The following is a 27714-nucleotide window of genomic DNA, read 5'->3' as shown; positions in this document are numbered from 1 at the left end:
CCCATTGGTCAATGAAATTAATGATGATATCACATCCAAATTGATGTCAAACACAGCATACTTTGTTGTCAACACTTGCCAAAAGATTGCATTATCAAATGTCCAAACAAAACAGCTCCACCCTTTTAGACTGGTGTCACCTCTGACCAGGCAATATACGGTGATGCACGCAAAAGACTTGGGTCAATGCATTGCTCCAGCCCCTTTGAATTTGACTGTAAATGAATGCTACACTTTTCACAATTCAAAAGAATAAAGGCAATATAGTAAGCAACGACATAAACAAAGAAAGTAGTCCAAAGCAATGAGGCCAATGGAGCTTGAATTTATCTGTGACTGTAGCACTATATGGACAGTAACAATTGTCATGATTGATAGAATATGACTCTGATCTATAAAGTACTTCCTACCCGATCTACCTTATAGGCCAATTTATCAATCACTGTGGGTTAGAGGATCAAACTCGCATCTTTTGCTTGCAGCCCCTCTCTCCCACTTCTCCCCAAATAAAAGGAGCAATTATTTAAAAAAGGATTTTTTTTAAATTACTCAAACCTAGACTTCTACCTTTGTGTTGCCCTCTCACCTTAACGATTTTTAATATGTTTCAATATTAATTAGAAACATACTCAAGGGTTCAAACTAAAAGAAAATTAGCATTTACAATTTGTTCAATTTCCACCATCATGTAAAAATTAAAAACTGCATTTAAAAAGATTCATATCTAATTCATGTAAAAAAAATCTGTTTTAAATGATCAGATAAAAGTAGCCACAGCAAATTCATTATGTGTCAGTATAATATTCCCAACAAGGACACAGTATAAAAATTTAAATTTCATTCAAAAAGCCTCTGGTCAAAACAAAGAATGTATAATCTGTTTATGAAGAAAAAATGATTCACCTTTTTTTTTTCGAACTATAGTGCAATTTTGATTAATTGATTACTTTAAGATTCTTTTGAAGGAAAAGTACATCCTGATAATGCACATGGCATTCAAAGGTTGGTTGGCCTAAATCACCCTTTATATGATATGATGATAATATCAATGTTATTAGTGAACAAAGGTTTGTGTATGCAGTCTAGTTGGTGTAAGGTTGAGTGAGTTAAAGTATAGCAAATCAGTGGAATGCTGATTTATCCATTGTGCAATTGAATAAAGTGACCAAAGCCTGTTTTTCTCTGAAGATCCTGACCAGAGCCAGGCCAGAAATATGCATTCCAGAAAAAGGAAAGACTCGCCCAATTTGAGGAGGTACAATAAATATCAAGAAAAAAACAGCATGACTTCCGAATTCCATGCTCTGAACTGTCAAGGTTTTACATTTCAACTTAACCAGATTTAAATTGGAGCAATAATAGTAGTAGCAAGCACACTATCCTATTGTCTCTGTACTAGATTGATCTTATCACAACAAATTCCTTAACATTTGAAAAGGTTAGAGTCTTACCTTTCCTCATCTCTCCAAGGGAAATGAAAAAAAGTCATTCCTTTACATACATCCTTTCTTCTTGTATTTTTGCAATTGCTAGCACAACAAAAGTATCCATCCTCTGCCTTGTACTCTTTTTCTCGCAGCTGCCGTTTTCTAAGAACACGTGCTGGCATTGGTGTAGGGATTTCACTGAAACAATATTGTCATGAGAGATATAAGGTGAGGTCGACGTTTACTAAGTACTGAGGTCTGGGATCAAGAATCACTTCCACTTTTCTTATGGGCTCATTGTCGCACCAGTGGTTACCGGTTCTGTCTATTCATTCCATCACGAGAGGACTTGTTTTCAATAACTTAATTATTGCAAAGCCACCGAAAAACTTCTTTTACACATATTGCAATTCAAATGTTTTTCAAAAATGATAATTGAATAACATCGCAACCGAAATTTCGAGTCTCGAAAAAAAAAAAAAAGGGGGGGGGGGGGGGGGGAAGGAAGGGGCAGATGGGAGAAAAAAAACCCACAGTTCCTATAGGTACTTATACTCGCCTAATTGAGTGGAAGATTTGTTTGAGAGTATTTCTATTGCAACAATGAGCCCATCAAAATTTGATTTGTCAGAACTTCAAATAGGTAAACATCGGGTGGGAAGAACCAGAGAAACAAACAAACAAAACAAAATAAAATAAATAATTTTTAAAAAAAAAACCCAGTGAACCCCCCCCTCCCCAACCAAAAAAAACAAACAAAAAAACAAACAAACAAACCCCAAACAAAATAAAAAAAATTTTAGTGTGAGGAATTCAGACCATGGACATAGTTGGTATGGCGTATCCCTCCCCCACTTTCTGGCCCAGAGAGAAAACACAAATGTGATCTGAACTATTCAATAGGAGAAAAAAAAAACCTCAAAAAAACTAAAAACTTCAATTACTCATTACCCTTAGAAAATTAACAAAACTAATGTGTGAGCAATATGATTCAAACCGCAAAAACACCACTAGTCCTATAAGTATAGAATTTAGCTATATCCAAACTATTACCTTAGCATGCTCAATGTTTGTCTCTTTTCCCTTCCAGTTGAGCCTTCAATTTAAGGCTATTTGGGGGTATTTACTTAAATTCATAAATATAAGTTAAAGTTTTCTTGCCAAAATTTTTTTAAAGATGTTATGTCAGAGTACTGTAGAGCTGTATTTTTTTTTTTTTGGAGTGTTATAAACAAGGTCAAGATGGGAAGTCCCATCCAAAAATAATTATGGAGAATAATTTGAAGAATCTCACAAGAAATATGTTTATTCAAATAATTTTTACTTATCACTTTACTGTTATTTAACTGTTGTTCGCCTGCCAATTCTTGATTCTAAAATCACACACTTACCTAGTTGGTGTGACGGCATTAGAATTGGAGCTTGATGTTGACGGTGATGATGTTTGCTCCAATTTTATAAAGTCTGACAAATCCTCTTGTTTTTGGTTTGTTGGTGAAATTGATAAAGTATTTCCTGGGAGAGGGTCTGGCACATCAACCTTTATGGGGACTGCGTTATGAATAAGTTTGTTACGCTGCTTAGCATTCTTGAACTGGCTAAGTTCAAAATGCTCTGGGCACAAGCAATATGTAGTATGTAACTGTTGGGGTGTTTTCTTCTCCAATTCCTTTCTTCCTGTATTATAAACCCATTGTTGGCATCTGTTAGAGTATTAGATTAGAATTTATGATTGATAGATTTATTAATTATCTCAACACAATGATATTATGTTGAGTTGAATAGATGTTGAAAATCGAATACACAATAGGAGCGATCTATATTCATATGTTCTTCCAACCGAGTCATCAATTACATGATTTGTTGCTGTCCAACAATTGGATATTTCTAAATAATTGTAAACACACTGCTTTATTTATGAAGGTTGTAAACATACGAGTCAAGCTGAAGAAACGGGCCTATTGTGGTGTTAGATATTTTGAAAACTGTGAACATTTTTCGCTATGTCGGTCAATTTGAGCACATTTTGCAATGTGACCAATGACCTTCAACACGTGGAAAGGTAATCAGATTTGTCTAACTGCATAATTTTCTGTTTTTTGTCGACAGCAGTTGGATTGGTTTGATTTTTTTTGGACTTTTTTTTCTCTTGTAGTGTTTCAGTGAGGGTACCAGAGAGGGAAGGTGGATTGGGTGATGAGGTTGATGGTGTAAAAGGGTTTGAAGCTGATGTTGAAGGTAGAGAGTCTGAGATTACTGGCTTTTGAATGGGAAGAGAATATTTTTGTTTGGATGGAAGTCTAGAGGGGGTAACTATTTTAGACTATCACTGCTTAGACATTTCGAGCACGATATGGAGAGCATTATGAATTAATGATTTTTTTAAATTTTAGCATTCGTGAACTGTCTTCAAAGTGATTTGCATATAACAAGTGTGATGAATACATCTGTTCAGATGTCGTTTATGCAGCCCTTCCTGTCTACTTAATTATTGTTTACCCACTTTTTAGATCTGGAGAATGAAGGGAGAAATTTTATGTTAGGTTAGTAGACCATGGGTGTCCCGAAAGATCAGAAGGTAGAGCACTCGCTCCACACACAAAAGGGCTAAGATTAATCCCAGGGGAAGTTGAGATTTTTTCCTGACCGTCCTGTCCAATCAGCAGTGACTGGGCAGCTGGGTCTGTTAGATCTGGAAGAAAGTATTTTGCGATAGGCTAGCATCTTATCCAATGGGTATCAAGCTGTTGCTAGTATCCCTTTCATGCTATAGAAACCAGGAAAAACTCCGGCTCTATGCACCTCGTGGCCCGAGGGGATGAAAATTGTTAGAAAATTGAAGAATATTGAGTAAAACAGCAATGAACTTCTGATCAAAAGCACTCCTCCACAGCTGAAATTCCACACCCTATCCCACGAGCTCTGTTTGTAAGAGTGCGGCTATTTGGATTCGAGTCTGAATAGTCCCCCGTGGCTATTTGGACTAAAAATCCAATGCACATGTGCAATCAACAATCTAATCGGACTCGAGTCGGAATAGACTCCCGGGGCAGTATAGTTTTGTTGTTTTTTGTAGTTGCTGTGTTTTTGTTTTGTTTTTAATTTCAATTTATTTTAATTATTGAAAATACATAACATTTGTGCAAATGAAAATAACAATTATGGTACAGTAACTATCAACAGGTATTCAAAACCTGCTTTATTTGACGTGAAAGACAAAATCGTTAATCAATTGGAAGTCAAGATTTAAAAGAAAAGAGTTCAAAATTTCCCTTCAAAAGCAACATAAAAGTCACTAACAGTAACTGTAGTCTAAAGGAAGGCTTTTCTAACAACTTTACACGATGTCCAAATAAAATCAGAACAAATAATAATAATAATAATAATAATAATAATAATAATAATAATAATAATAATAATAATAATAATAATAATAATGATGATGATGATGATGATGATGATAATAACACATTCTGGTGTGTTAGACAGGCAACAATCCTTCTACAGTACAGTCCGAAGAAGGTAAGGGGTATCAGCTGAATCGGTCTGATATGGGCAAAATAGAAATTCCTCTGAACTCTTCTTCTGCTTCTACCAGTTCCATCCCCTGCCTACTGCCCGCACTGTCCAGCTTGTGTTTGCGCATGCACATTGGAGTTTGGGTCCTAATAGTTACGGGAGACTATTCAGACTCGAGTCCGAATTGCCACTTCGTTTGCAAAAGTGAGCACAGCTCTTGAAAGATATAATAAACAAACATTTAATTACCTGTCTGGATCCTTAGGAAATCTAAAAAAAGATAATCCCGGACATTTTTTTCTAGAATTTGTGCAATTTAAAGCTGAACAGGCCTGTCCTCCTCCTTTCCATTGCATTGCGTCATTGAGTTTTGATTTTGATCCATGGTCCATGGCGAGTCAATTAGTCAAGCAAGCCTTCAAAATTAATTTATGGGACAATATCCAAGGTTATTTAGGCGTCTAGAAATTTATAGTGTGTTCGAGCTGTCTGGCAAATAATAAATTTTTAAACAGGGTACCTAAAGCGTAAAAAAAAAGAGACACAAACAAAAATTCTGAAACAGGTTTGTTATTCTTGTTTCGCTTTGACTTTTCACTCTTGCCATTTGGAGGCGCTGCGAACGCCCATTCCCGGAATTTCGAGTGGTCTTACTTTTCGCTGTAGTAGTAGTATCTACTAGGAGTAGAAGTAGTAGTTGTTTTTAATCGAGCAATATCCACAAAATGTGTTCAATGCGCTTTACAAGGGATCCTAAGCCAACAACGACACTTAACATGTAAGACGAGATATGACACCTGTTTAGCGATTGTACTTTTTTTTTATAGAGACAACGCTGTTAACGGCCAGCTACTCATTATTTATACCTGGGTACGGTAAGAGGTTGTGAGTTAAGAGCCTTTTCCAAGGACATATCTATGCGCCCCTCAGAGCGGGACTTGAAACCGGGACCTTCCGATCCGAAGGCGAGTGTCGTATCATAAGTCCGCATAACCGCTCTGAAAAACAACCTCATAATATAACACTTTTGAAATATTTTTTTTTTTTCATTTAGAATCTGTACTTTCTTGCATAGTGTAAAGAATAAGAAGGGGGAGGAGCACGGAAAGAAGAAGAAGAAGAGGAAGGTCGGAGGAGGAATGGAGGGAGATGATGCTGATTATTATAATGATGAGGATTGTGGTTGTGGTAGATAAGACTAATAATAATAATAATAATAATAATAATAATAATAATAATAATAATAATAATAATAATAATAATAATAATAATAATAATAATAATAATAATAATAATAATATATACTTTATTCATCCAAAAAAGAATATCTAAGTCGTCGCTAACTCTCCAGCTTACTTTTCGGTCTCCCTCGTTACCTCGAAGGAAATTTTAAGAAATAAAAAAAATAACAAAACTTGGAGACGTTTTAACCCGCACAATTCGTTGTTCCATTACCTTTCTTTCTTTTAAAAAAAAAAAAATGTATTTTTAACCTAGGTGCAAAAAGTTCATGTTGATTTAACAAATAAATGGTATCACGTTATTATAGTCTGATATTTAACCCGTGTTCAGAAAATAAATTATCAACTAATGTAATCTATAAAAATAAAAAGAGAGAGATGAGGATAATTTCAATTTTCGAAAAGAAACAACAGGTAATGGGGTAACTCCTCTTCCTTGTTATTATCGTTATCATCGTCATATTATTATTATTATTATTATTATTATTATTATTATTATTATTATTATTATTATTATTATTATTATTATTATCATTATTATTTTGATCATCATCATCATCATCATGATTATTATTATTTCATCAAATTCATTATTATTATTATTATGATATGTTCATCAAATTCATCATTATTATTATCCTTATTATTATTATTATCATCATCATCATTATTATTTTTTTTATTGCTATTATTATTATTATTATCATCATCATCACCATCATTATTTTTCTTCTTCTTTCTCTTAATTAGAAGAAGAAATAAGCCAATAATGAAATAGTTCAGCACAAAATTCTCCTTATTTCGTAGCGACGAATGTGAACTATATCAATGACAAATTATCACAAACACCAATGAAGCTTGGAAACGAAGAATTAGAGGATGTTCAGGTATTCACTTATCTGGAAGGCAAGACAAAACAGACCAAAACTAAGATCATATTTTTCAAATACAACATACTCTCTGTGTTGCTATATAGTGCTGAAACACGGGAGCTGCAAAACTCTTCTCACACTCAAAAACAAATCCTTGAGGAAGATACTGAGGATATTATCCTCACATCTCAAACAGCGACTTGATGAAGAGAGCAGAACTGGAGTCTCTACACTCTCCCTGGAAGGAGAAGAAGATGGATGTGGACTGGCCGTGTCCTCCGATGAATCATGATGCTATACCAAGGGTCACCCTCAGATTGACCCACTAGTCTGTGGATGGACCCCACAGGGAACAAGGAGGAAGGAGAGACCCCTGGAGACTTGGAGAAGGACCCTGGAGCGTGACACGAAGACCCATCATCATCTTTATTGGTGCTGAAACAAACAAAATGTGTCTCAATTGCGGCAAAACACTTAATAATAATTCAAACAACTATCTTCATTGTTTTTGTCTTTAAGGGTTTTACGGCACTTGCAACACATTAAAGTCATATCAGCACCAGTAAAAAGGAAGAAAATGGGGTAGTAAAAAGTTCTAGAATTACAATAAGGCACCTAAGAAAAGGTAAGACAAATGGGAAATGGTTCAAATAGGAAACAGATGTAGATTCCAAGAGCACACTATCAAAGTACTTGAGATCACCTAGAAGTCTCATTCAGACACAAGCACAGGTCCCCACTAAGAGGAATCCACTCAAATGTGTAAAATCATATATAATATGTAAACATAACATAATACAGTGCATAACAGAGAGGTGATTTACAAGGAAAAAAATATCATCTCCCAAAACTAACGATTCATTTGACTTTGACTGTTTCCCTCTCAGCCAGGGCCAGGACAAAACCAAGTGATCTCATTCCAACACAAAGACAGAAAGCAAGTTGGAAAACGGGTATAAGGGGATAGAAGACACAGTAAGTACCTCCCTGCCCACAATGGGAGGTCTGGAACCCCACACAGATATAGGGGTGTAGGAGACACTGTAAGTACGTCGGAGAGAAAAATAAAGTGAGTGGATGTGACTCATATATAAGGGAACAACACAAAAGTAAGTACCTCCCTGCCCACTATGGGAGGTCGGGAACCCCACCCAGAAACAACTATCTTCACATCGACATGTTCTTATTTGCAGGTCTAATAACCCAAATTGTTATGGGCTAATTTTTGTAATGGAAATATTAATGATGATGATGATAATGATAATAATAATAATAATAATAATAATAATAATAATAATAATAATAATAATAATAATAATAATAATAATAATTAGTCCTTCAGAGCCATTAGGCCCATAGGGTTGGAGTTTATTCCGGTTTCTATAATGGACCCAGCTAGCCAATCACTGATGGGTGGACAGGGAGGTCAGAAAAGAATCTTGACTGCACGCGTGTTGATCTTGGTCCCTTTGATTGTGAAGTGAGTGGTCTACCAATTGAGCTATCAGGACCCCCAATAATAATAACAACAACAACAAGAAGAGTATTGGTGAAAAAAAAAGGGTGACAAATATATAAGTGACATCTAATTAAGAAATGGTTAAAAGCAATCAACCAAAGTTAGCCATCACAAATTGGCACATTTGTACCAGCAATTTCCAGACTCCCCCCCCCCCCCCCCCCCCCCCCCTCAAGTCTCCCAGAAAAATCAGAAAAATAACATAGTAGTGTGACACCATTAGAAGCTGCTGCTACCACGGGAGTAGTGGGGAGCAATGGTTGTACACTTTGGACTCCTCAATGAAGCACAAAGTTTATTGTTGTTTCACTGTTTGTTTGGTGAAGTTGGTAAGATGTGATGTCATGTTGGAGTTGAATCAAACCTTAATTGTAAAGTAATCAAATGACAAAAACAAGCTTATGTCTGAATTTCACCAATTTATTACAAGATAATTTGTAGAATCTAGAAACAATGTCAACAATCATTTACTTATATTATTACATCATGCAAAAACTCCTAAAACATTTGCAGAAGCTCTGAAATTGTTCCAATTAATGACATGCGTTCCGATTAACCAGTAGAAATTATATTAGAAAAAAAAATGTCACAGACAGATCCTTACAATTAACCCATTGCATTGTAAGCCAAAATGAGGACACATACCTCTTTCATCCTCAGCTAAGGGAAGCAACTGTGGAGAAGATGTTACCTATTCCAAATAGATAATCAATTTTGAACTTACTGAGTTTCAAAATGATATTAAAAGAGAAGAGAGATTTACCTTTATTTTGATATATAATATAATGGTGTTCTTATTTATTTTGTGTGTAAAAATTTAAAAAATCAAAATAACCTTATATTTGAACTGTCGAGTTTGTTTTAAACTCAAAAGGGATAAGTGGGGTAAAATTAAAGAAGTTTGTGGCAATATCAATGTCTGACTCGTCATCATTATCAACATTTTCATCATTCTCATCCTCTAAAGGTGTCATTCCACAAGGAATTGAAATAATCAAATGCCATAATCATTTATCTGGTGTAAAATTTAAAAAATCCTAGCAGCATTATTTGACAGATTTTCATCAGGTAAAAAGCTACTTTTGTTTTATTTTATTGTCTTGACCAGAAAGTGATCTAAAATAAAATATTAAACATGATTCCCACCACTTTTAAGTATACATCAATCATATCTCTACCAGGTGGTTATAGGTGGGTTGACATGACAGGTTTGGAAACTCAACTAGCAGCATGGGTGAAAGTTCGCCGGAAAAATCCGGCATGGCCGGATTTTTATTTTTGAAAAAGAGGTCTCGCCGGTTTTTTTTTTGTCTGGCCGGAATTCGAAAATGAAAAAAACCGGCAACTGTCGCCATAAAAAAAATCTGTTTCGCCGATTCCGAAAATGAAAGAAACCGGCGTCCGTCGCCATAAAAAAAAATAAATTTTTTCGCCGATTCCAAAAATGAAAGAAACTGGCGCCCGTCGCCATAAAAAAAAATCATTTTCGCCGTTTCCGAAACTGCAATCGGACTATTGTCGTTTTCATAGACATTTTCGGGCTTGAATCGCGCATGCGCAATCGTGTATCTTCATTTACCGCTCTTTCTAATTTCGTTTTTCAATCGCTCATTTGCCTTGATTCATTTGATTCGATAGCAGCTTCTCTGAATTTATCTTGTTCAATCTTAGACGTCTAGACTTTGAATTTGGATTTTGTTTCGTGGATTGAAGTGATTTGGTTTGTTTTAGTATAAGTATAAGTAGCTATTTGAATACAGCGTATTTTGAGTGACGAAAGTGAAAACTCGTGTTTACTGTTATCGATAAAAATAAAAGCTTAGTTTAGATAGCATTTTTAGATGCGGATTAGGTTGATACTGAACCAGTGCGGTCCTCGGTCCTTTGTTGACAGTGTGATCATGTTGGATACTTAATTTTTTTCTTTAGTTTATTAGCAAAACTCTATTTATTTATTCTATCTTTTATTGTACTGGTATCCTTTTGCAATGAATGCTTTGAAAATCTGGCCACTCAACACGGAGGCACTGTCAACAAAGGACAGAGGACCGCACTAGTTCAGTATTACCCTAGCTTAGTTACAAAATGAAGTTCATTGAACCTGAAACAGACATTTCAGACATTGAAAAGGGTGTTAGGAATGCATGGAAATGGTTCTGGCTTAAGGAACATCCTGTAAATGGAGTTGAGTACAGCACATGGTGTAAGAAAATAGATGAAGCGGGTAAATGTTTTTGCACCGTCTGCAATAAGATACTGAACTATGCATCGTCGGGAAAAAAAGCTCTGAGATCACACGAACAACATGCTGAACATGTCACACGGGCTAAAAGTATCTTATTGAGTTCTAAACTGAAACCTACAACTGATGGAGACTCCTCTCACAAACACACTTTTCAGGATAGGTGTTCTGACATCAAATCTGTAATTGGGATGTTTATTAGTGAACACTGTTTGCCTTTCACCCTTGCTCCGGATCTTCTTTCATTGGCTCAACGCATAAGCAATGATCCTGCTGCTCTCAGTGCCGTGTCGTTGTCACACACCTCGGCAACCTACACAACAACACACGGGGTTGGTCAATTCGTGAAAGACTCTTTAGCTGATAAATTAAAAGGCACCTTCTTCTCTCTTAACATTGATGAGGCCACTACAAACGCAGGAAACAAAATTCTTAACATGTTGGTACAGTACCTACTATGACACTGCAGAGGACAAAATTGTTGTTGATTTGCTAGGGAGTAGGGAAGTTAATGTTGCTAATGCAACCAACTTGTTAGCAGCTGTGTCTGCAGTGTTAGATGAACGTGGCCTTCATTAGCATCAGTTAGTAAGTGTTTTAATGGACAACTGTGCGGTGATGCGAGGAGCAAAGGAGGGAGTGGAGGCTAAGATAAGACAGTCAAAAAATCAACATTTGTTGGACATTAGTGGGGATAGTGTCCACATGGTGAACAATGCGGCAAAGAAGTTGTTTGAGCCGTTGGAGAAACATTTTTTCAATGTTCAATCCCTCGCATCAGAGATTTACTATGATATTGAAGACAGTCCAAAGGTAAGGAGTCTGTTCTTTCAGATACAGGAGTTGCTATACAATAAGAAACGGTCCGTCATCAGACCGATTCCGACACGGTTTCTACAAATAAAAACTGTTTGCGATAGGCTCGTTGATCTGTGGGATGCACTTCTACTTTACTACAGTGCTTTCTTGGGTGGAAGTGAAAGGAAGATCAAAGAAAAGATACAGCAAGATATTTATTCAAGATATGACCTGAGAGCCGAACAAATATCAGTGATAAATATAATTTTGAATAGACAGCAACAACAGAAAAAAACATGTGCAAGTTCTGGCAGGAAATATTCTATTTTAAACTCCTTGTTTGACAATGGCTTTAAATGCAAATTTGCCATTCAGTTACATAGAGGCATTCTCAAAAAGTTTCAGGGTTATATGCTAATTTTTCAATCTGCCAAGCCAATGTGCCACTCCCTTCATTTTGAGATCTTTAAGCTGGTGAAGTCATTCTACAGCTGCTTCGTCGCCTCTGAGCATATCTCAGAATTCAATGCTCAAACACTGGACAAACTGGACTTCACAGATGAGAATATTCATCTGAAGGACAGAAACTTGTATGTTGGGGAATTCTGCACCCCAGATGTGATGAAATGTCTCAGAGACAAAAGTAAGTATCCTTGGCTATCTCCCTTCTTGAAAACCCTTCGGCAAGGTTATGTGGCTGCTGCTCATTCTCTTTCCACTTGTGGAGGGTACATTTAATATTATGGATGATATCATAGAGGAGGACAGGTCAAGAATGACCACATTCAATTATGAAGCTTTGGCCATGATCAAAACGTATCTCTCCACCAGGAGTTTAAAATCAACCTCTATGGCTATTCCACCCCATTACGTAAATGTGTTGCCAAGTCTTGGGATACCTATAATAAATACTTGGCAGGATCAAAGCCTTCAAAGCCCCAACCTACAGCTCCAATAATTCCCACCAATTCATCCCCACCCTTGTCAAAAACCCAACAACCTGCACCAACAGCTTGCCCCATTTTAACAACTCCTGCATCACCATCCCTTACACTGGCACCTACCTCTGTAGCCTCCCCCATTCAAACAACTATACTATCACCCGCATCAACTGATACTGATACCCTTTCTTCAGTCACATCTGGTGTCAAAAGAAAACAGGCTTCCCTGGCTAGTTTCTTTTCTAAGAAGCTAAAGCCTGCCTAATGTTAGTGTTTTGTGTGGGTGGGAGGGTGGAATAATAGACAGTGATAGGACACCTTACTTAAATTTTAATGATGTTGCACTTGGATAAAAAGGACACGCAAAATTCAATTGGATGAATATACAGATTCTGATATTGGGCTATTGATATGAATGCTGAATGCTGTCTAACGACAAAATAAGGAGCAGTAAAGATGACATAATAAGGTGGGTGTTACTTTTTAATTACTATAATACCACTAATGCTACTGGATCACCACTGTAGTTTATATAATTAACCGCACTTCTGTTTTTTCCTCTTATTGGTAGTTGCAGGATTTTTTTTTCTGAGCACCTGCCTTTGCAGGATTAATATCATTGAGTAACGTTCACCCATGACTAGCAGTTACAAGTGGTTTAAGATGAAGGGTGTGGGAATCACATGGCCGGTATAGAAGGTAATCGGTTAAGTGAAGGTTTCCAATAAAGCGGCTTTCCCATTACCGGCTTTAACCATATTTTGTAAATTTTGTGAATGTTTTCTGAATGCCAGACAGCAATTATTTATAATCATTAACATTTACCTTAAGAGTAATTTTTGTAAAATACATTTTTTAAAAGTCAATTACATCATTCAAAATAATGTGACCCACCTGCTTAGTTGTCAAGTATGGCAAATTAACCCAAGGAATATGGCAAATTTGAAAGGTGGTGATAATACTTGACAAAAGTTCATTTAAAAAATATATAAATAAATAATTTTTTGAACTAGCAAGGAAATACACGGGTCTTTGTAAAAATGCTTAGCCAATTGGTTGATCTAATAAAAACATGTGGCTAAATTGGACCATATAAAAGAGAGAACTTTTTCTTTTGTCCTGTGCAGTTCAATGAATACTTGTTAGACTGTAATTTGTCAATTTTCAATTGAGGAAAACTGATGAAAATATGCTAGTCGGCCACAGTTTCCATAGCTATTAAAAATCAACATCTTTTTATCACCAATGACATGAAAATATCTTGTCACCGCTTCATGATGTAGAATCCACTGGTGTATTGCATCTTTTGAGTTCCCCTGAGCTCAATTGTGACCATGATGACAAGTGGGTTAAATCTATACCAACCGCCTGGGATATGATCTTTAGTATATGGTCTTGAATTGAGTGCATGTCACAGTAAACAAATTTCACAGCATCCTCAGCATCAATCTGTAATATGAAACATAATAGATAGAGCATGTCAACTCAATTGCTTCGATGTTAACAAATACAGTCCACTCAGGATATTCACAAAACCTTGGGATTAGCGAAAATGTTACGATCAACCAAAGTTAAAATCCCTGTCCACTATTGCAACATTTTCCCTCTTAGTTTACACAGGCTAATTAATTTTTTGTTTGGTTTTTTTTTTTTTTTTTGGGGGGGGGGGGGGGGGGGGGTTATGGTTGTAAATTCCACCTTTTCCCTTTGAGTTTGACATCTCTCATTTCCTAAGAAAACATTAAGGGTTGTCTGTTTTCTTGCTCAGGCCAGATGTTTATAAACTCAAACAAGTTGTAAACATTGTGCTTCGCCTACCACAGACTGAGCAATTTGATTGAAACAAAAACCAAATGGCAGCCCTGTATATATTTTGTCAAGCAAAAGCAACTTTGATGCAAGCCGACATCTTATTCAGATTGGATTAACTTTCACTTTCACTCTTTTGTTCTCAACATTTGTAAAAATCAAAGAGATTAGCCGTGATGAGAGACAATAAGCTCTCACCAAACCCATTGGTCACAATGCACAGTTGTCAATCCCAAAACAAAGGATATTGCTCAGTCTCTCTTTACACCTGTCAATGTTCACCTGTTGTCTAGACTATGCCCAGTCCATCTAAAGGTCACCGATGACTGCATAAGTCCATACTGCAAAGCCCCACTCTCTTTAGTCTCGAATAGAGTGGTGACACACTTCTGTAGCGTTAAACCCAGCCCACTATCGAATCTTCAACCTGTCATGATTTCACCCACAATGAAGCTTAATCATGACACTTTGATTGATTTCTTGAATTTATATATATATATATATATATATATATATATATATATATATATATATATATATATATATATATATATATATATATATATATATATATATATATATATATATACCTCAGAAAGTGGCAAATTCAAGAGATCAAGAGAGAGAGAGAGAGAGAGAAAGAGAGAGAGAGAAAGAGAGAGAGAAAGAGAGAGAGAGAGAGAGAGAGAGAGAGAGAGAGAGAGAGAGAGAGAGAGAGAGAGAGAGAGAGAGAGAGAGAGAGAGAGAGGAACCTCTCCAGGGATCGATCAAAGTCCCTTTGAGTGTGAAGAGAGGACCCTACCAAATGAGGTATCAGAACCCTCAGTAGCCGATGAGGCGATGAGGATTAAAACATTAATTTTTACTAAGCAAACCAGGAATTGTTTATAGTAATACTACTCTCATTGAGGGGGCTTATATTTCTGAGGAAGGCGAGGTAGCTTTGGTGGCAAAAGTCAGAATGCTAGAGCTCAGCTGGTCACTGCTTCAAAAATATAAATGGTAGATACTTCTGAGGTCTTATCAATTCAATAAACATACTTGTAAATTATTCCTGTTTGAAACAGGATATTACAAGTGGAAATTCTAATTATGTTGTTTTCTTTTTTTTGACAGAGAAAAGACTGAAAGTCTTCCTTACAAGCACTGGATGGTATCCTAAAGTTTTCAACTGTCTCAACTTCATATGCAACATTCCCAGCGGCATTCCATCATAACTTGTCTGCAAGTTACTAATGATCTGTACAGCCAGTCTAAAAAAAAAGAGGAAAAAAAAAGAAAGAAAGAATTTATATGAAATAAATACACAAAAACCTAAAATCTGCCTGACTACCTCAATCATGACATTTTGTTAAGGTGACATGGATACTGAAAATTGAACTTCCAGATGGCTGAGTAGATAAGACATTGAGTAAAACCTGATGGAGCAGGATTTGAGCCCTGCTGTCTGTTCACTTTGTAACACTGTGAATTGCGGCTACTGCTACTTTTTTCTAAGTCTTATCTCACGATCAAATTTTTTTTTTTTAAAATACGCCTTTTCCGCCATACATCATAATACATCGTCGCCTAGGCATTTCACGAAGGAAAATAGATAATTCATCAAACAAGATGTCTGATGTCAACAGGAATCACCCATGTTGTCCAAGTGAGCAAATTGGGGGGTAATAATCTTGCTCAAGGAAAAAAACGAAAGTGCCTGAAGCGGGACTCGAACCCGGGTCCTTCCGGGTCACAGTGCAATGCCTTAACCACTCGGCCACTTCGCAGCCCCCCCCCCTGTCTCTTATCTCACGATAATCGACCCCCCCCCCCCCCATCTCTTATCTCACGATAATTTGAATGGAATTGGAGTGAAAGTGAACCAAGAAAAGACAGAAAAAGTACATATTTCATGACATCATATGCCAATGAATTCGAGAGTCAATTCTAAGATTTCTTGGATATATAGGATGATCATGAAGGCATTGTCAACTGTAAAAAGTAAGTCATGCCCTTCAAAATGTGAATATTAAAAAATAAATCTATTTACAGTCCATATAATATCTGAATTCTTGGAGAGACTTACCTAATGTAGCGGCTATTCTGTTGTGGTCTTTGGTCTGTCTCTTTGTCATGTCGAGTAAACTTTGATTCTACTGTGTCAAATACCAAAATGATATCTGAAAAATCAAGCCAATAATAATAGTAATAATGAAAACAACAATAATCTTACTATAATGGAACTAGATCCATATGTTCAGACCACAAAGATTTTTTAAAACCAATTACTTAATAAATAAACAAAAATGTACACGGTCTTCCTTTGTGAGGCATAATATTTTAAAATGCCAAAGTTACAGCTCAATATCTATTAATTCGGTAATTTACTTAATTAAGTTTTGATTTAAATTTCAAAACCAACGAAGACAAACACAATAAAACTACTCAAGAAAAGAAATGTCTGCACTTTTTATTTTAAATAAGATAAGATTGGGTTTTATAATAACTGTGGAAACTATGTCATTAAAAGATTACATTTGAGTAGATGTCACCTGTTCTGAGATTTTGGCAAATCAAACTTAATTCAATGCTGCTATGTGGTTTAATGGTATGAAACTCGCCTTCAGATTGAAAGGTCCTGAGCGGTGCATAGTCGAGTCCTTGGAAATGGATCATCAGATTCTCTCACCCTACTCAGGTGTAAAATGAGTACCTGGCCATTAACAACTTAGTCCCTGTTAACCCCCCCCCCCCCTTCCCAAAAAAAAAAATCCCCTAATAGGAATCATGTCTCGTCCTACATGACTACATGTTATGTATTGCTGTTGGTTATGGACCCCTTGTAAAGTATCATTATTTCCCACAAGGCATAGGGCCAGCGAAAGCAGAGTCTGTTTTACCTGTATTCACCCACTGCTGATGGAGTCACATTATTGTGAAATTGTTTTCTTTATGAAATATTTGAAAGTAGCTTTGTAACATTTTTCTTTTGGTGCCGGAAAGAAATAGGCTGATTCATAATCGAGCTTAATTTTTTAAATTGCGATCTGACCCAATTGATTTAGATTCCCTTGTTGTTGAAAAACATGGTGATAGTAATGAAAGTGACATTGAAGTGGATAATAACGATTTTTCATCCCAATTATACTCGACTGGAAATCTGCCGGACACTGATAGTGAAAATGAATGCAAAACTATTGAAAGGTTGTCAACCCAACAGCTTGTTGTCATTAAACCTGCTGATCCGATTTGTTAAAAACTCAATTTAATTGAGCCCCCTATAATCAATCTATTAATTGAATTTGATTTGGAGTGAATGGGAGCACAGCTTTTTTTCTTCTATGAATTTTCAATTGAAACAAGTCATGAGGCTATGCCCCTTATATAGCAATGACTATCCCGTACAAATCTTTAGGCCTCTTTTTCGCTTACGAAGTGCCCAAATTCGCGTCAAAATATGGGACGAAGCCGTTTCGTATATGCTATTTTAAAAAGTTAATTACCACGCTTTTTATCAATAAATATGTCTGAAATTTGGTAGACAATTAGTAAAGATGTCATTTTAGATTATGTCAAGCGACAAAACTCGTGCGTTTATCAGAAAGCCGTTAAAAACAGATGTTTGCTCTTTTGAGTGAAATATTTCTAAATCTATCAAGAGCATGATTTTGGCGCGAATAAGGTTATAGATGCATATTTCATCTGTTTATGTTTCAAATTTCATCGGAATATGGTAAGTACTTATCACAAAACATCAACCCAATTTACGCTTCAATGGGTGAGAAGAGGAGACAGCCATTTTCCCGCCCCATCGCTTGACACGCATGTGACGTCTGCGAGGCAAGGCTGCCAGATGGCCAGACTTCCACCTGACCAAATTCGATTTAAAAAGTGACTAAATAGATACTCGCATGGTTTTCGCTACTAAGACTGAACCCCTTAAAACTAACGGAATTTGGCAAAACATAAAATTGAATAGACCAGGATAAAAGTCACTGAGACAAAAATAAGTAAATAAAATTTAATAAAAGAAATATAATTCTATCTTTTGGCCACATGCATGGCAATCTGGCACCTCATCCACCAGTCTATTTTTTGGCACTTTTTAATTTTGTGACGTCATTGGGGTGCTAAACGTGTCGCTATTGTATTTTGTCTTACTCATCATTTGATAATTCGACTTTTTAACAATCTTTGACCCCTTTGAAATAGAATCGTCCCATTTCTCTTTTCCTCACAGTAAATAAACACACACACACACACACACACGCTCTCTCTCTCTCTCTCTCTCTCTCTCTCTCTCTCTCTCTCTCTCTCTCTCTCTCTCTCTTTCTCAGAAATAAAATAAGACATGGTCTCACAGACTACTTTGATTGATAATAATAATTTAGCAGGCATTTTTCACATCATTTCTGTGGGCTGTTAACAAAATATAACCCTTCGGAATTGTTCCAAATGATCAATATTATGTATATTTTAAAACAAAATTACTGTTGACCCTATCCATACAGCTCTTAAACAATACGAGTTAGAGCTCTTCTGATGTTTTCATCATATTTGCCCTAAAATTGCCAAGTTTCAATATCATATTCTGTGTATTAAGCGAGATACAGCCACAAACCATATAAAACGCTGGAAAAGCGTCCCATATTTTCTGTATTTTTTACTCTTGGTGAGTCATCCACATAAATGACACCTTTGAAACTGCATAACTTTTTACTCAGTGGAGATAGGGCTTTGATTTAAACGTAGCATTATATTGGTTAGTTACCCCTGTGCTTATTCAAAGGGGGGGGTAAATAAAGGATTAAGAAATATAGCCTTGATACCATTCTGGCAATGAATTAATTGGTTGGGCTGTCTCGTACCTGTTGTATGGAGGTGAGGAAGAAGCTTCGTGCACAACACCTTGTCTTTTCCAAACATTTGTTGTAATGCTACTACAGCTTCACTCAAGCCTTTTTTCAAAGACATCTCCCTTTCCACAGAAAAATTCCCTAAAAGTGATGAAATAATGCTCTTCGACTCCTGTATGAATACACATATTAGTCATATATATAATACAGATTTTTATATATGGGTCAATCCACCCCAACCATTCTATCTTATTAACATCAAAATTAGAAAAATACCCACAGGCTTTTAATTAGGCCATAAGTTATAAGTAATACATAATAGATGAACTTCAGTATCAATAACATTGCGACCTGTTTCACAAGTAGTTCTTGAAATAATGGAGCTTGGATCATGTGACCTTGATTTTGTATTACAAAATGACCTTATTATAACCGTTACTTTTGGACGATAAACAAGAGCACTTTAAAGGTGGCTCAGTATACACCTTATTTAATCTCCAAAGGCTTCCAGAAGACAGGAAGTGCTATGGAATAAATAACATTGTTATATTTAGTATATTACATTTTCACACTTGTATGTGACATTCAGAAAACTGTGAAAATTTTATTTACCTAATGGACGAGACGTGAAACGATTGTAACTGTATTTTGTATGCCCAATAACTCAATTTTAGCAAACATAGACTGTTTTAACTGCATTGTATACTCGGTAGAAAAATACCTCTTTGTGAAAACACAAATGAAACGTATAGGAACTTGAACCTGTAGGAATTATTTAAGATAATATGAAACACAGCCGATCGTGTTAAAAATTAGCCATGAATTTTAGGAAAATTTCGTCATTTGAATGGCAACAGTTTGGTTTCCAAGACATATAAACTGACCCAGCTAAGAGCAGCTATATCTATTAACGACTTCACTTGGTACAAGAAACTAGAAAGTTATGGTCTTTCCTTGATACTAAATTACACACTTTGTAAAGTGCTACAGGGGCATGATTGAGGTGGAATGACCCATATACATTGTAATGAGGGGGAAAAAAAGATGATGTAAGCAATTACATCTGACAAAGTGAATTACCATCTTCCCATCCAAATACTCATTATAAAATATTCTCACTTGACATTATTAAAAAAGTCTAAATTGATTAATTAATGAAAGCAAATTTCAAAGGTTAAATACATTTTTTTCTACAACTACATTTAAACCATGTATAATATAAATATCTCTTTAACAGATAATTATTTGACTAAATTGTGCTAATAAGTAAATTACCTGGATAGAAATACAAATGTTACAAAAGTTTTAAAAATCTGAGGATGAGATAAAACACTGCGTCAAGCAGTCTTCATATAAACTCTTACCTTGCTCAAGCGTTTTCCAGTATAGCCAGAATGCTCTATATCCAAAGCGTTGTCGATGATGCTTAGCTGAGGCAACTTGCTCTCTCTGCTCTTACTCATTTCTACACAAGGAAACAACAATTCAAAAGTTAACAGATAAATATACATTTTATTTACGAAAAAAAAAAAAAAAAGAGATCCAAATAATCTAATGACTGATTCTATAACTCTGACTTCCAAACTTCAACTTCATTTCAACTTCATGTCAGATTTGAATTTAATTCCAGAGGTGAGATAACAAGAAAATGCACGCATTAGGAATCAGGGGGGCATTTGACTCAAGTTATGGAATTTTGCATATTTTGAATTTTTTCTATGTCAGCTATGATTCTCCACATTTGACAAGTATATGTTATTAGGTTCTATTTCAATGGGACAAACTCTACACATCTGCTTATTCAAATGCTTGGCCAAGCGACTTGGTAGTTGTAATGTCACTTACCATTTGATTGGATGGTCATGAGTTTGTATCCTGTTGGAAAGACTTGGATATTTCATTACAGTTCCTGAATTTTGAAAGCTTTTTCTCAAATTACATACCATAGATGAGACAAACATGAATGCTGCCTTTTTAAGGATATAAAAGAATATGCACCTTAAAACTAAAGCACTTTTCCTTTTTTAAAGGGACATATCCATAACCTCAATATTTTTACTCTCTACTATTTAAAAGGATTGAGTTGTTTTTTTTTTAATCTGATAATGAAACTCATAGTACAAGATTAAAATTTAAATAATAATAATAATAATAATAATAATAATAATAATAATAATAATAATAATAATAATAATAATAATAATAGTAATAATAATAATAATAATAATTATAATAATAATAATAATAATAATAATAATAATAATAATAATAATAATAATAATAAATAAAAAAATAAAAATATAACCATGAGGTGATAAGCACTTACCAATAATTGCAGAGACACTTTTCGGGTGAAAAAGTAGATCAAGAAGAAAGTCAGAACGAAGATTGAGGAAAAACAATCCACTTACAAGATCCACAAGATTATCAGGATAATTCAGTGATTCCTTCAGAGACAAGTTGTACTCGAGATAAGTTACAATCTTTCTAATGGCTAAAATGTCTTCAGGACTGTCTGTAACAAGCGTTCCACATGACCAAATCAATTTTGATAAATCCTTCAAACGAAAGGTAAATTTTGGATGACAGCAGGTATTCAAAATGTAAGAAAACAACATAGGATGGCAAACACGGACTGATGCATATGTGTGAGCTATGTGCATCATCTGGGCTAGGGTGCGAAAGTTCTCCAAATAATTTTTTTCCAACAGTATATTCCCCAAGTCTTTGTAAAAACTAATCTTTATAAAATTAGAAAAACGCATTGTCTTCATAAATATTGGTAAATAATGATTGCTCAAAGAATCAAATTCTTTAATCAGCTTTATGGAGATCTTGTCCAAAAGTTCAATGGAGCGAATGTAGAGCTGACTGGTGAAAAAAGAGTGACATATGACAGCTAATTCATTCAAAGTGAGTGAATCCACAGAATGAGTTATTGTGTCTTCAAGAGTGAGGACGAATGTTGGAGGTGTTGCCCGATGGCGATCCAAAGCATGAAATGTAAAGCGAGTCAACTGAGATGGTGTTAGTTGTGTAACATCCACCATTTCTTGAAAATTTGCAACCATGGCACCAAGATACCAACCACACTGCACTCCCCTGATGAAGAAAATGTCTGCGACAGACAATATCTGATCAAAATTCATTGAATCCATCCGTCTCCATAGTTCAATCAATAAAAAACTTGCATTGTTGTTAGACTGTGTGACATTCCAAACCATGGATAAAAGTTCATCTGTTGAATATGATTCAAGTTGACTGCCATCAATGACCGCTATGTCTGAGAAAAAAATAATTGAAAAGCATACTTTATTTATAATTGGCATTGCTTAAGTGCTTGGATGTATGTAGGTTAAACAGTTGAGCTCAGAAGAGTTTCGAATTTTGTTAATCATATTGATAATAGTGTTGGTGATTAATATCAAATTTTAATCTAGCTCACCGTTTCAAAAATATTTAATTTACTTTAAAAAGAAAACAAATAAAAACAAAAAAAAACAAAAAAACAAAACAGAAACAGCTTACATTGTGTTCAACCATTTTGTGGAATTGGAATATTTCATTTCTGTTATGAGCAATGTGATAATCAATCAGTGATTATAATGGCAAAGTGTCAAAAAGAAGTCGGACAAAATCAAAGAATATGGTTATGTAATAGCATGCATTATCATTAAAATATATTGTAAGTACAAGTGCATATCCACTCTCATCATAAAAGATATAATTAAATTTCATGTAAATATTGAATATTGTCCTATCCTTATCATGATTTAAAATGCCTACAATATTACTCACATTTATATTACCTCCATCAAAAGATTACGATTAACTTTTTTGACCAAAAAACCTGAAAGTGTTTTTTCTTTTCTTTACAAAGCGGGCTGCAGTTTATTTGTTAATGAAACCTTGTGGTTATTGGTAATGCAGTTTATACATAAGACCAAGGAATCTTTAATAAATCATAAAATATAGGTAAAATGAATTTATTATAATATAATATTATCTCTCAATAACAACGGCATCTAATAACATAACATGCTAAAAGTATTGCATTTTTCCTTGCATCGATGCTAGTCTTGATATCAAGATCATAACTGAAGCTGCCATAAAACCTCATTTGGTGTTTTAAAAAAGCAAACAGTCGTGAATGTTGATCTTTTATTTTATTTGAGAGCTACAGCTACATAGAAAAAAAAACAAAAAACAAAAAGACATAAGCCCCATCCCTTTCCCTTTCAACCAGTCTTGTGTCACTTTTGACATCCGCTGCCAGTATGTTTAGCCTGACGTCATAAAAATGAGAGTGTCACAAAAATGCATGCAACTGAGCAAGGGTGTATGACACAAGACATCTCATCATGATTATTTTTCCACTGATCTTCCACTTAGAGGCCTGAGCACTTATGACAGGAAAATGTTTGGCACGGCAAAAACAGGAAAATTTCTGAGAAAATATAAAAATGCCAGATTTCCGTGGATGATTATCATCACTGAATCAATAAACAATTTTGTTAAGATTTAAATTGGGCTATGTCACTAAAGTAGAATCAGACCTCCACTAGTTGATTTCTAGTTTTCAACTTTTTAATAGAGTATACCAAAAAAAAAAAAAAAGGAAAAGAAAAAAACAAAAACCCCAAATACTTGGTAAATTTAGAGAATTTCTTTTTCTTTAAAGAAGTTGACATGGTCGTTTATGAAAGCCTGTAAAAGCTTTGACCCTTTAAAAATCTAAAAGAGAAAATTTTTAAAAATTAATTCAACCTTGTCTGCGAGGTGGCAAACAGTCGTATTTTACGAGTGACTGGTGCATTTTCTGGAGCCATCTTGGGTATTCTTTAGGTTTGAGCTGATTCAAGTGGTTGCTTCGTGACTGAGTATTTGTTTGCTGGAGCCTGTTGTGTAAAATGCCTTGTGATGAATGAATCATGGCTAATGGTAAACAATGAAATATTTTTCTCTGTTTCATCACTAACCACTGAAGTGATCTCTTGAAAATGAACATTTTTCTGGGGGAAAGAAAAAAAGGGAGAGAGGAAAGAAAACAATGACAATAAAACAATTAAAAAAGATCTGTATAAGTGTAAAGCGACAAGAGCCTCATTACTGGGGATACTGTGTGCTAAAGAAAAATCCATTATTTTCATTTCTAGTGGAGAAGCACTGAAAAACAAAAATATAAAAATTTTAAAAGATTAACAGCAAAAGAGTGTCAAGACACTTGTATGGTCTTCACTTCTTAACCTTTGGGAAAGACACTCAAAACACATTGATGTCACTCTTGGCATTGAGTGGGTCATCCCATCCTAGTTCACAAGGCGCTATCATAACAGCAGCCTAGAGATGTTCTCATCAGTTTAAAAAAAATCCCTCTTAGGGATAAAATAGTTCATAAAATGTTTGGACAACTCATTCCATTGATAACATCAAATCACTTGCAAAAATAATGAAGTTGTCATCAAGATCCTTACCTATGATATTTGTGACTGAATCTTTCCAAGTATGTCTTCAACTGATAATGCACTGTCGTTTTGAACAGATATTACCTTAATTCGTGATTTGCTTCCCTGAAAAAGAAAAATGAAAAGAAAATTATTTACAGATGGTGACAAACACAAAGAATACACAAGACTGTTGTACAATTCATGACCAATGTCCTGCTCCAGCATTCTATGTGAACCACATCAAGAAAGGCCTTTCAGTTCAATGCCCATTCCAAATCTAAGAAAGATTTTATTTTTAATCAGTACTGCACTGAAAACCATCGTTTCAGCATTTATATTTTCAAGAATAGATTACTGTAATTCGCATTTTTATAACATTCCAAATCATCCGCTTCACAAATTGTAGCACATCCAAAATCATTCTAAGAAAAAAGGCAAGAGATCAAATCACACCGATATATTTGTCACCTAACTGGCTTTCTGTTGAATTAAGACTCAAATACAACATCTCTGCCCTTTGCTTTAAATGTATCAACAAAACTGATCTTTCATTTTTATGAAATCATATTTCATTGTACTCTCCTTCCAGAACTTTAAGATCTAGTGATCATCTCCAATTACTGTTCCCAAAAAAGGCTCTGAAAAGTTTTCTGATAGGTCTTTTTCTCATGCTGCCCCTCCTAATTGGAACGTCCTTCCAATTTCTTAAAGAAAATGCAATACAGAAGCTACTTTTAAGATAAATATTAAGACCTGTTTTATTAGAAAATATTTGATAGATTAAAACCAGTTTCCATTATATAGTTTATTTTTCTTGGTTTGAACTTCTGAAAAAGATCTGAAAAAGTGCAGTAACTATAGAACCATAAGTCTCATTAGCCACCCAAGTAAAATACTTCTGCGGATTATACTAAACAGAATAAAACAAAAAAACGAAGATATCCTGGCAGAAGAGCAAGCTGGTTTTCGAGCTGGAAGGAGCATAGTACAAGTCTCCAATAACAGAATTCTGACAGAAAAATTCCTTCAACAACAAAAAGAACTATTTCACAATTTCATAGATTTTAGAAAACATTTGATAGCATGAAAGTTTGTGGGATACACTACGTTTTTATGGTTTCGAAGAGGGTCTAATCCAAATAATCAAAGCACTATATAGTACTGCATCAAGTGCAGTTCTCTAGAACAACAAGCTTGTTGAGTTCTTCTGGACAAATGTGAGCATCAGACAAGGCTGCATGCTCTTCAACGTGTTCCTAGAGAAAATTATGAGTGAAGCGCTCGAAAATCATCAAACCTCTGTATCAACTGGCAGAAGGAAACTGTGTAATTTGCGATTTGCTGACAACATAGACCTCATGGCTGAAGCAAGCAAGAACTACAAGATATAACTGACTCATTTGCACATAAAGCAATGCAATACAGAATGATAATAAGTACAGAAAAGTCTCAAATACTGATAAATAGTAGAAATGATCGACATGCAGGAATTTCAATCGATAATGAAAAACGAGGAATTGTCAACATTTAAATACTTGGGTGTTCTGCTAACCAAGGATGGTACCAGTGCAACTAAGATTAAAGCAAGAATAGGAATGTCAACAGCAACACCAACGAGACTGACAAAAATATAGAAAAGTCCAATCAGTTTTGAAATAAAAATTAAACTACACAAATCACTGGTACTTTACATATTACTATAGGGCTGTGAGGCATGGACATTAACTGCAGAATTAAAGCACAGAATCTCTGCTTTTGAGATGAAAAGTTATCGAAAACTCCTGCAAGTGCCGTATACAGAACACAGAACCAATATAGATGTAGGGGAATGCAAGATCGTGCAGGACGTCAGGAACCCCTCATCACCACAGTTAGAAGAAGGAAACTGTCATGGTTTGGTAGGATTTTAATGAATGACTGTTTTATTTTATCTCATAATATGCAAGAATTACTGGATTAAGATCAAGACCCCAAAATAACAACAAAAAAAAACAAAAAAAAATTTTTAAAAACCCCAACAAACAACACAACACAACGCAACAAAACATAAGTTTTCACTGGGGTTTGAACTCAGATTTCTAAAATCAAGGGAAAACAGTATTTATGGAACTACATATACTTGTTTTCCCCGATATAGCTACAAACAGATTTTAAAGTTTTAATCATCACCATCTTCTAACAACTGAAACAAGTACTTTATAGTAATTTCTTCACTCCAAAAATAATAGGTCTGTGTTAGTTATTGGTATAGGAAAGTATCTTTTACAGCTTTCTTATTCTGCAGTTTCTTCCCATTGGTTGCACCATTACTATGATCTCCATTGGCTTTAGTCACTTACATCCTCTTTACACAAGGAAGAAAAAAAGAAGCTGTACAGTATTTTACCAAATCTCAATAGACATTTTATACTTTCAGTAATAATCGAGAATGTACTGAAAAAAATTTGTTTTAAATTATCAAAGCACATACCTTCTCCAACTGGATGGTAGATTTTCTCACTCCCAAAATTTTAGAGAAAAATTTCAAAAGCTCGGCATTGGCTTCTCCATCTACAGGAGGAGCAGCTATTTGGACACCAATACCATCGCTATCGATTCCTGAAATAAATTTTAATTTTTAACTTATAACTAATATCTCATGATTTAAATGAAAAAGATCTAATTCTGAAATCTTGATTTTAAAAGCCTTAACTCTAGTACCGCATTGGGGTCAACCGGAAATAACGACCGGTTCCCAGTACTTGCCTAGCAAGTTTGAATGACGTAGCTAACATATAGCGTCACTCGGGTTTGATCGCGTCATTTCTTACGTCAAAAACTAGCTTCATACTCAACCCAAACAGCTTAAATAAACTGTTTGCTGATTGGCTGAAACTAATAATATCAACCAATCAAACTTCGGCTTTTATTTCATAAAGAACACAATGGAATTTTTACTGAATCAAGGTCGGGTGTGTTACAACTGATGCCCGTGTCACTTGGAAAAGGTGTGTTACACTTAAACGACTGCGGCGTAAGTCAGTTGGGAATGGTATGTTACGTTTATACAGCGGTCGAGGAT

The 27714-nt window shown here is 35.1% G+C and overlaps 2 protein-coding genes and 1 long non-coding RNA gene across 5 annotated transcripts in view; 1 reads left to right on the top strand and 2 right to left on the bottom strand.

The window, feature by feature from the left end:
- Positions 1-5563, bottom strand: part of LOC144964628 (uncharacterized) — a 21166-nt gene extending 15603 nt beyond the window's left edge. The window contains exons 1-3 of one of the 2 annotated variants that reach the window (XM_078899117.1): positions 5196-5563; positions 2819-3130; positions 1452-1625 (exon numbers count right to left, since the gene is read on the bottom strand). In XM_078899117.1, the coding sequence (XP_078755243.1) occupies positions 1452-1625; positions 2819-3130; positions 5196-5338 (629 nt within the window). In that variant the 5' untranslated portion in view covers positions 5339-5563. The remainder of the gene's footprint in view (positions 1-1451; positions 1626-2818; positions 3131-5195) is intronic. The other variant, XM_078899116.1, reaches the window with a different exon arrangement.
- Positions 1-15617, top strand: part of LOC144964635 (uncharacterized) — a 23534-nt gene extending 7917 nt beyond the window's left edge. The window contains exon 3 of the long non-coding RNA XR_013643894.1: positions 15485-15617. This is a non-coding gene — a long non-coding RNA (uncharacterized LOC144964635). The remainder of the gene's footprint in view (positions 1-15484) is intronic.
- LOC144964630 (FAST kinase domain-containing protein 5, mitochondrial-like) lies at positions 8983-27714 on the bottom strand. Of its 2 annotated transcripts, XR_013643891.1 has the most exons (10): positions 27124-27714; positions 24681-24776; positions 23974-24218; positions 21533-22489; positions 20571-20671; positions 19219-19378; positions 16437-16530; positions 15510-15621; positions 10647-14008; positions 8983-10453 (listed from the first exon to the last, which is right to left on the bottom strand). XR_013643891.1 is itself a non-coding variant. In XM_078899118.1 (9 exons), exons 3-9 carry the CDS (start codon positions 24212-24214, stop codon positions 13832-13834), a joined length of 1842 nt encoding a protein of 613 aa, XP_078755244.1. In that variant the 5' UTR covers positions 24215-24218; positions 24681-24776; positions 27124-27714; the 3' UTR covers positions 8983-13831. The 2 variants fall into 2 exon arrangements, 1 of the variants encoding a protein (XP_078755244.1); XM_078899118.1 differs by having other exon boundaries at positions 8983-14008.

This window comes from Berghia stephanieae, chromosome 2, assembly GCF_034508935.2.
Source record: "Berghia stephanieae isolate SIO BIC M18660-M18661 chromosome 2, UCSD_Bste_1.3, whole genome shotgun sequence".
Lineage (NCBI taxonomy): Eukaryota > Metazoa > Mollusca > Gastropoda > Nudibranchia > Aeolidiidae > Berghia > Berghia stephanieae.
Note: the sequence above shows the minus strand (reverse complement) of the source record. Positions and strands in the feature narration are given on the sequence as shown.

Excerpts from the sequence above, each read along its gene's own strand:
- LOC144964630 (XM_078899118.1), bottom strand. The coding sequence starts at position 24,214 with ATGTTCATTTTCAAGAGATCACTTCAGTGGTTAGTGATGAAACAGAGA. Across the intron at positions 19,379-20,570 it reads CTGGAAAACGCTTGAGCAAG|GAGTCGAAGAGCATTATTTC; the intron begins GTAAGAGTTTAT and ends GTATTCATACAG. Across the intron at positions 15,622-16,436 it reads CAGAATAGCCGCTACATTAG|ACTGGCTGTACAGATCATTA; the intron begins GTAAGTCTCTCC and ends CTTTTTTTTTAG.